Source organism: Balaenoptera musculus, chromosome 11 (genome assembly GCF_009873245.2).
Source record: "Balaenoptera musculus isolate JJ_BM4_2016_0621 chromosome 11, mBalMus1.pri.v3, whole genome shotgun sequence".
Taxonomy (NCBI): Eukaryota; Metazoa; Chordata; class Mammalia; order Artiodactyla; family Balaenopteridae; genus Balaenoptera; species Balaenoptera musculus.
Window position 1 is genome coordinate 8,896,124 of NC_045795.1, and position 10,262 is coordinate 8,906,385.

The following is a 10,262-nucleotide window of genomic DNA, read 5'->3' on the forward strand; positions in this document are numbered from 1 at the left end:
ATAAAATCTATCACGTGCCAGCTGTTTCCTATTTGCTTCATTTTTTCCTTCTTTTTATGCCTTAATTAAGCATTTTTATGGTTCTGTTTTTCTCCTCTGTTGACTTATTTGTGTCTTTTAAGAAAATTTAGTCGTCTGCCTTCAAATAATATTCCATTACTTTACATGTAGTGTAAAGACTTTATATAACAGTGTATTCACAATTCCTCCTTTTCATCCTTTGTGCTATTATTGTCATACCATTTACATTTACACATGCTATAAACATATAGTACATTTTTACTACTGTAGACATTAAATTATCTTTTAGAACAAGCAATTAAAATTTTTTTTTAATTTTATCTTCATTTATTCTATTTCCGTTGCTTTTCTTTTTTGGGGGGTAAATATGAGTTCCCATCTGATACCATATTCTCTGTGCCTAAAGAGCTTCCTTTAACGTTTATCATCAAGTAGGTCTGCTGGCAGTGGATCTCCTCAGTTTTTGTTTTCTAAGAAAGTTTGTATTTCTCTTTCATCTTTGAAAATTATTTTCAATGAGCATAGAACATAGAATTCTGGGGTTTTTTGGTTTTGGTTTTTCTTTTTTTTCTTTCTTTCTTTTCTTATCATTGTTACTGTGTTTTTCATTGCTAGCATTTCTTTTTTTTTTTTTTTTTCCATAGTTTCATCTCACAGATGAAATTCCCACTTGGTAGTATATGTTGTTCACCTTTCTCATTAGAGCCTTTAACATATTGGTCAATTATTTTAAATTTTCTGAAAGTTCTAACATCTGTATCATATCTGACTGGTTCTGATTGCTTTTCCTCTTCTGTGTATGTTTTTTCTTGCCTTTTTGTATGCCTTGTAATTTTTGTTGAAAGCTAGACATCTTGCATAAGACAATAGAGACTAATGTAAATGGTTTTTATGCCTAGCAAGGCCCTTTGTGTGGGAGTTAGAGCCTTTCTAGTCAGGAGTTGGACTGGGTTGGAGAGATTTGTTGTTGTTAAGGTTACCATCAGAGCACCAAAGGCTTCAGATTCCTATAGAGTCACTTCCTGTTTGGGGTGGGGGTTGGATTATAAGAGAAATGCTTGTTCCATTCCAGTTTTAGGTCTTTCCTTTGTGCTATGCCTCAGAGAGGGTGCTCTACACATTCTATTCTTCTCCTGGTCCTCTTCCAGTAGTATTTTGCTGTTACCTCTCATTTCAAGCTCCTTAACTTGGCATTAGTGGGTGAAGAGGAGGATGGGATGCCACCTCTGTTCTGATGCAGCCTCAGCCTTCTACGTGCACCGTGTTCTCAGGTTTCTGGACTGTGGCCCTCTTGTTCTCCTTCCCTAGCTCAGCTGTTGTGGTGGACTCAGCTGGCAACCTTGTCCCTCCTTAAGGAGTAGAGTTGTGTTTTTTCTGTTATTCATTCCCTTTCCCTACTGCAGTAAGTTTTCACCAAAGTCCCAAGGGCAGCAATGCTTGTTGCCCTCCTCTTCACAGGACCAAGTGTTTGTTCCCTAGTGGAGAGAGGGGAGATGGACCTAGGGGGATTTCCTTGCCCCTCCTAAATGCTGCTCCTCTCCCCCGGATCTGGACCACAATGGATACTTAGTGCTCTTTTCTGTGAGTGCTTGAATATGGTGTTCATGACATAGAGCCTGCAAGAGACTGTAGCCCCAGAGGAGTCACACAGCCCTCCCAGCCCACGCTTGGCTCTAACCAGTCTGTCAACCATTTAGCTGACCTCCCCCGACCCGTGTCCTGCTGCACCTGCCCCAGATGACACAAGCATGTGTCTCCTCTCTTCCTACAGACACTGTCTCTAGAGTTTGGGCTGTTTGATTGCCTGGGACTTCAACCTTATGATGGGTTTAAGGAAAGTCATAAATTTAAAGTTAGGCCTGTTATTTTAAAAAAAAAAAAAAAAAAAAAGAAGTAATAGCTTTTACAATAAAGCAAGTCTCACCCTAGTCAGGCTTTGTGGCAAGGTTGGCTCTGATGAAATCAGCCTCCCTCTCCAGTAACCTGTTCCCTCTCGTCAGTCATCCGGTTTCTTCTGTTTTGTTTTGATTTTTTTCTACTTTCTCCTTTGAAAGAAAATTTTTTTCTCGTATTAAAATCTCTAAAAATACATCTGATTCGGCATTCATGTGGCAAATTCAAAATATATGGGGGAAAGACTCTCTAATTTTAGCATTTCAAACATCAGACAAGGTATCAGAGAGGGATCTGTGAGGCAGGAGGCAGGGCATCTACCCGGAAATCACCCATTCCACGTCCAGCATGGGCATCTGGTGGGATTCAATAGATTGGTGTTATTTTATGTATGATTTTACAGCAAAATTGTAGAACCCATAAATCAAAAGACATGAAATCACATATTAAAGGAATCTAAATGTATATGTTTTGTGTTTGAATGTTTTAATTATAAAAGTAACATATGCTTGAGATAAAAAAACATAAAAGTTCTAGTCTGTTCTATCTCCTAGAAATAATCATCCTCAAATGTGTTGGTGTTGATGCTTCAAGACTTTTCTCTAAGAACTTATCTTTGTAATATAGAAAGAGTAGTAAATTAATATGCAAACCATTTGGAAAACCCAGGAGATATACCTATTAATTATTTCTCTGTTTACATTTTTTTCTCTTCAAAAAGAACATATAAATGCAGTGTGTATCACAGCTAAGTTGAACATGGTCTGATGCCTTCTTTATTATAGCCCAGTGACAATGAATTGGGGTAGAGATTTTGCATTCCTCCTCCATTTAACTTTTTAAACTTTATTAGCTTTCTAAGGGAAAGTACCTCTAATTTTGCAAGATTTTGAATAGATAAGGTTTTAAATCAAATTTCATGTGAGCTTATGAGATATTTGAAACTATTCCCTGGATTATCTTGAATATTCCTTGTTAAACATAGTCTCACATGACATTATAAGGCTGATATTAATGACTTTGAATTAATGTTCCCCTTCCTGTGAGAAGTGGGTTGAGTCATTATAGAAAAAAATGATGGGAAAATTTAGTACCTTTCTCAGTTAAAAAAAAAAAAGTACAAGGATTAAATATTACAGAATATTACTACTCAGAGGACAGTGGGAATATGCCTAAACTACTATTCAAATATAAAGGAAAATTATTCTGTTTGCAAATATGAAGTACCATCATTTTTTTGGTTTTGTTTTCATTTGTTCAATAAAAGGGAGATGCAAACAAGTAGATAGAGAAAAAGAGCTCAGAAAAAGAGTTGCAGTGAACTGTTTGTTAATTTTCTTTATATAGTTCAGTCTTCTTTTGCAGGTTTTACGAGTATAATATTTGAGGCCTTTATTTCTGGTTTTCGTTGTGTATCGCCCTCTGCCTGTCTGCTCCCGTGAGGTTCATTTCACGTTCTGCATCCTTAACAAGCCTCCCTGGCCACGCCCCACTCTGTCGGCGCCTCACTCCTCTGATTCCTGCTGCACAGACTGACCTCCCCATGTCATTCTCCTCGACTAAACTGTAGGCTTTTTATGGGTAGAGCCCTTGCCTTGAACATTCCTCACAGTATTGCCAAGCTTATAAAAAAGAGAAGACTGCATTCGACCACTTGCATTCTATAACATACCCTCTCGGTTGTTTTTATCAGATGAAAAACAAAGATTCGGTTACGAGCGGTCTGGATACGACCTTGAAGAATCCGATGGCCCAGATGAGGACGAGAACGAGAACGAAGACGAGGATGAAGACAGCCAGGCCGAGTCGGTCCTGTCGGCGGCCCCCTCGGCCACGGCCAGCCCGCAGCACCTTCCGGCCAGAAGCAGCCCCCAGGACTGTCGGGGTGCTGACGAGGACGTCAGGGTTCCTGATTGCTTTTCTGGGGGGCACACGGACCCGATGGATGTTCTCCCGAGGGCGTTGCCCACCAAGATGACCGTGCTTAGCACGGTGCAGTCAGACTACGGCGGGCAGCCGGGGTCGCCAGTGAGGACCAGGCAGCGGGCTGCGGGGGACGAGGGTGAGGTGGCCGCTCCTGGAGACTCTGCCAGGTCACCCGAGGCTGCGCCCAGGTCCCCGTGTCACCAGATGTCTGTAGACTATCCCGAATCCGAAGAGATCCTGGGAAGTTCTGTGGCAGGAAAGGCTGTTGCTTTAACACAGGTAATAACTTGGTGGTTTTCTTTTCGTTTAACCTATCTAATATGGGGAACCTAATGACTTAAGCAATCAATGCACTTAAATTACTCATTTATAGCTAAGTCAGTTTCTTTAACCTTATGTTTTTGTTTGATTTAAGGCCAAAGGACATTTTTGTCCTTCGGATTCTTGTTAGGTATTTCAGTCAGAGTTCGTATATTGTATTATAAGTCTGTAAAAGAACCAGTATATTTACAGTATACTCATGTGTTATTATTTGGTTTTTTTAAAAAAATATCTTGGAATAAAAAATACGTGTGTGCCAACAGAGAATGTGAGTCTTGGGGCCTACGTATTCCACGGCTTCCTCTGAGATGATCTTCCACTGGCATCGATGTGATGGATTTGCACTAAATTATCTGAACATTTTGCATTTTGCCCCTGTTAGCAGGCAGCTACCAGTTTCCATGGCAAAGTTAATGTGACCCAAAAAACATATTAAGAAGTTCACTTTGCTTGAATGATCGAATTGCTGTGACAGCTTAGGAAAGCTTCCTGCCCAAGAACTAGCTCAGGGCCAGACTCAGGCCTCTGGAAAGTCACCCTCCATGTGTGCTGTAATGATTTCCTGCTTTTACAAACCCTGGTGGGCTTGTGAGGAATCCTTTCTTCTCTCTCATTGACAGTTCTTTTACCTCTGGTATGGATTGATAATTGTAATAGGATCTATTCCTAAATGCGGCAGATTTTGGTTTGCTGGGTAACACTGGAGAAAACTAAAAAGACTGAAAAGATTGGATTTCTGTAGCCTATCCTACGTTAATATAATTTAATTTAATTACGTTCCTATTTAAGTAACATTAATTAAATTAGTGTATACATTAATGTAGTTCTATAATACGGATATATCACGAAAAAGCTAATATTTATATGATAATCTTGGGTGGAAGGGAGCATTGGTGAGATTTATCCCTTCTACTCACATTTCATTACTTTCATATTAGTCACCTGTGCTCTATCTAACCTTCTCTATCCCCAAATCTCTCACACACCTGCCAATGGCTGGAAATCTGGTTTTCAGTAGACATTTCATACACTTAGAATAAATGAACAAATGAAAACTGCAGACCTTTTCGTTAATGGCGGCTCTTTATTTCATAAATGAAGAGTCCTCCAGTTACTTTTTCCCCCTGAGTCGATACTCATAGCCAACTAATATCTCAAAATTTCTCAATAACTCCTAATCTCTAAAATAGGGTGGAGCTGGTGGTGCCAGCAATAATAAAAACAACAACAATGGAAGAAGAATTATGGCCCCCTCTCAGGGTTAATTTCAGTATAACTGAGATGATATCCAGGAAATTTGTTTGAAAAATGTAAAGTACTCTACAAAACTTGTTGCTGACCTTTGTAAAGAGATGGAGAGTGTAATAGGTTTTAAGTTGTAAATTTATTGTTTAAATCAAAATACAACTTTTGAGCAAGCTTATCATTTTTATAAAATACAAGTGTACATACTTTTACCTCAGGAGGAATAGACTTTACGGGAGCTAAAAATTTTAGCTCAGTGACTAATACGGAAGCTCTGCCACCAAGGACCGTTCCGTCTTGTCTTTTAGGGCCCGTCATCCGTGAGCCTTCCTCCTCGGGGCATCGAGCGCAGCCCTCAGCCGGGAGGGGCACCTCCTTGCGCGACCTCGCCTCGGCCCGGCGCTCAGGAGCCGAAGCAGCAAGTCACTGTCCATCCGCCTCCAGGCCTGCCTTCTCCCCAGACGCGTCTGTTCAGCCACCTTCCTCTGCATTCCCGGCTGCAGTCAAGGACACCATATAATATGCTTCCGGTCGGGGGGATCCAGGCGGTCCCTGCCGGCCTCACATACTCCACGTTCGTACCCATCCAAGCTGGGCCAGTGCAACTCACGATCCCCGCTGTCAACGTCATTCACAGAACTTTGGGCACCCCCGGGGACTTGACCGCAGAAGTGTCCGGCGCTACCAGCCCCTCCGGAGTGGCTGAATTGAGCAGCGTGGTGCCCTGTATTCCCATCGGCCAAATCCGCGTGCCGGGCCTGCAGAACCCGAGTCCGCCGGCCCTGCAGCCCCTGCCGGCACTGAGCATGGAGACGGTCAACATTTTAGGCCTGGCCAGCGCGAACCTCGGGCCGCAGGTGCGCGCGCCCGGGCTCGCTCTGAACGCCGCCGTGGGGCTGCAGGTGGTGACCGCCAACCCTTCCTCCCAGAGCGGCCCCGCCCCCCCGGCGCCCATCCCGGGCCTCCAGATCCTGAACATCGCCTTGCCCACGCTGATCCCCTCCGTCGGCCAGGTCACCGTGGACGCCCAGGGAGCCCCCGAGAGGCCCGCTCCCCCAAACAGAGCCTGGGAGGCGCCGCCCAAGCAGCCCTCGGCCGCCGGTGCGCACCCGGGCGGCGGGAGCGCGTCGCCGCAGGGCTCGCCCCGAGTCCCGCGGGAAAACGCACCGAAGGGTCTAGATCCACCTGCCCCGGCCAGAGACCACGCCAGGCGGGACGGCTCCAGCCGCCTGGACGCGGGGACGGCCGTCTCCGGGAATCTCCCGAAGCCCCGGCACGAACTCCCTGCCGCGCCGGGCAAACCAGCACCCGGGCCCCTGCCGTCCGGCCGGCAGCCTCGCCCCCTGGACCGGGAGGGACCCGCGGCCCGGCCCCCGGCCACGCCCCCAGCCCCGGCCCCGCCCCCGGCCCGGAGGCAGGCCGCGCAGTTCAGCGATGTGAGCAGCGACGAGGACGAGGACAGGCTCGTGATCGCGACCTAGGGGCGTTTTATTTGGGGGTTTGGGGTTTTGTTTGGTTTTTGGTTTTCTGGAATTTTTTTTTTTTTTTTTTATAGAACACTTACAGGTTTCTTTGAAAACCCTCCTTTCCTTAAAGCACATTTTTCTGACATAAACTCATGACTAATCTTTGTGCAATCATGAACTTTTGACCAATAATTGTTGTTTTGTGTCAGCTCCAGCCATTTTTGTACATGTTGTATAGACAATTGTGCCTTTTAGGAGTTTTATGTTTAGAAACTGTACAGATTGTTGAATATCTATATACATAAAATATATATTATATATGTATATGAAAACCAGGTAGTTATTTGTGTTTAGCAAAAAAAACCTGTCAAATAAATCCAATGATTAAATTATATGTTGCACTGTTAAATATAAATTTTTATGGCTGTGGGACAGAGTTTCTGTGTATAAATTAGTACGTGACCTCCATATTTATTGTATTCATATTAGTCTTTGAAAATGGGTCTGTCCTTCTTGCGTAAGACAGTAACTTTACACTTCAGACAGAGTTTCTGTGTTATGTTTCAGTAAAATATCGTTTACTGACTTTACTATCGCTTTAGTTGTGCTTTCTTTATCTCATGTAGGGGCCAGCAACCAACATTCGGAAGATAGCCCTAGGTTAACATTCCTTCCACTCTCGCCCCCCTCCACCCGTATTTTTGAGAAATGGGGGCTTTATAGTGGTGTTACTGCTGTGTGAAACTCACTCAAATCCATTTAGCCAGGTGACCAATTTTTCCAACTTGTGAGGAATAATTCTGTAGCTATTAACTTAGGAGGAGATTCAGTACTTGAGAACATTTTCTGTAAGTATACATAGCATACGGACAGAAATGGGCAAAGTCCCTAAAGGTGGATATGACAGCTTCTGGGAATTGTAAAATAAGTTACAAAACAGTCTTCCGGAGAGCTCGGCTTGGGTGAGGCGCATGAAACCCCGAACCTCAGGCATGAACCCAGGTCTGGTCCGGAGAGCTCGGCTTGGGTGAGGCGCATGAAACCCCGAACCTCAGGCATGAACCCAGGCCTGGGCTTGAGCCTGGTCTCTTCTTTCCCTCAGCCCTGATCGTTATACCCGGAGACGTCTGTCCAGTACCAAACTACAGGGGCTCTGGGATTTACAGAAGAACCAAATTCAGACTTCAAAATTACTTCAGTTGACTCTTCAGAAACGATTACTCCCTGTCCTGAGAGGTTTAACTTATTCAGAAAAATGGGAAGGGTACCCACAGTTACCGCTGCAGTGCAGTGATTTGCATTATTACCTGAGCATTGTAGATGCTTCATTTGTGGAAAAAAATGTTTTAATGTTGGAATTTGAATACTTAGCACATTATTAAGGCAACGTGTTCATGTTTTTAAAGGCCTATGCTATGAAGGTTTCAGCAATACGAAGTTGGTGAGACAACGGTGCATGAGGGAAATATTCTAAGGAATTTGGAGTCCTCCTTTTAGCCAGCCCCTGCTTCAAATCTGGGACTTTGGGAAAAGTGCCTGTCATCTGGGCCTGCGGGCTCTAATCTAAATTATGATCTCTAAAATGTGCCCCAGCCCCAGTAGGCTGTGACAGATCAGTGATGCTTTTGATGCATGCTTCAATTTACATTTATACTTTTCCACAGATTAAGTAACAAAATTCTCAAAAACAATGAAACTACGTTTTATATCCCAAGATGTATTTGAAAAGAATTCTGGACACTTCTGTCATAGGAATTGTATTGCTCTAACAATAGAGTTGTTGAAAATGAGGTCCATTATCTGTCAGATTTCTCAAAATAAGTTTTAACTTTGTGTCACACCTCTTATTACAATTTTATTGCCTAAAATTTTAAAGCAGTATAATAAACATATTTTTGTTTCCTAATCACATTTTAGGTACATATGACTTATCTAAATTCAAAAGTAATGCAAAGAATTTTGGCATTGAAGTGTTTTTTTTGTTTGTTTTTTTTTTTTAGTTTATATAAATAGAATTTTCTTAATTTGAAGAAATCCTGTATTTAACCAAATACTAAATGTTGTGATATGTTTGGATGCTCCCTTGAAAATTTCATAATGCCGTAACATACCATAGGCTTATTTTGTACTCTTGACTTTTTTTAAGATTCATTACATTGTATACATATCTTTAGTATTACTGGCTATAATGCCTTCGTGTGGCTTTCAAATATTTTGCTAGCATTTGAAATATGCAGCTAACTCAGAAACATTATCAAAGTTTGTGCCATTATATTTTGAAATAGTCCCGTGAACAAAATATAAGGGGATAATTTTGAACTGTTTCTCCAGAGTCTTCTTTTCCCAAGGAGCAAGTCATTCTCAGATATTAATGACTTACAAATAATGACTTGAATAAATTACTTACAAGTAATCCAGAGAGCTGGGAAACTACATTTGACTTTTATTTTGTTGTACTCTCATGAAAGACCCAGGTCAGTAGAGAACTAGAATGCAAGGACACAGCAAATCTCTTTAAATTATTATCGAAACAGATGAAAACCATAATGTGAAACAACTTCAATATCTTCTTGTATGAATCCACTGACACCATCAGAAGTGTCGGAAATAGCAAAAGAACAAAAGTTCATTTGTCTAGTTTTTAAAGATTAGTACATCTGTTTTATGAATGTTTGCTATGAGTTAACAAATCAATGGCACTAAAGTAGCTTATTTTTATTCTCTAAATTTTAGGCTACAACAATAATTATTTCAGAATGAGATGATCAACTGATAATTTTTAATATAGAGATTTTGTTTCTCATCTTTTTTCATAATATAGGCATGATTTTCCTTTCACGGAAAAGATATAAACAACACTTTTCTTATTAGTTAATCTCTGACCTGAATTTTAAATGGTGGGGCTTAACAAAGATTAGGGATCATTATTTTCGTTGGAAGACAGTCAAGATAGGTAACATTTCTTTCATGATGCGTGCTCAGGGCAAAATACATGCTCTTCTTAACTTCTCTGTTTTTAACGTTACGTTTTAGGGTGAAGTTTGAGATCGACTTGAGATCAAGCAACACCAAAAAGGTGACTTTCGTTGGAGTAGTTTTGTTTCCAAACCATCTATAAATTCGAAACATGGGATATTAAGTGTCCCTAAAATAAGAATCTTCTCCCAAACTGACGTCCCATGACTTTGGAGAATTATCTATTTAATATTCAATAAAGGTTATTGTATGTATATAATATATTTAATAGATAATATGAATATGTATTTTAATGACAGTAACTCTTTGCTGTCATAACCCCCCAAAAATATGCAGGGAATAAATTTAAAGCAAGAATAGTAAAATATTTTTCTCTACAGGTTGTATCATCTGAAAATCATGAGGCTCTTACAT

At 41.5% G+C, this 10,262-nt stretch overlaps 1 protein-coding gene across 11 annotated transcripts in view; it reads left to right on the forward strand.

The window, feature by feature from the left end:
* Positions 1-10,002, forward strand: part of HIVEP1 (HIVEP zinc finger 1) — a 146,712-nt gene extending 136,710 nt beyond the window's left edge. For 10 of the 11 annotated variants that reach the window (XM_036868998.1, XM_036868997.1, XM_036868996.1 and 7 more), the window contains 2 exons: positions 3,608-4,119; positions 5,715-7,443. In XM_036868998.1, the coding sequence (XP_036724893.1) occupies positions 3,608-4,119; positions 5,715-6,887 (1,685 nt within the window). In that variant the 3' untranslated portion in view covers positions 6,888-7,443. Of the gene's footprint in view, positions 1-3,607; positions 4,120-5,714; positions 7,444-9,905 lie in introns of those variants that run through there. The other variant, XM_036869002.1, reaches the window with a different exon arrangement.
* Positions 10,003-10,262: the final 260 nt, after the last annotated feature.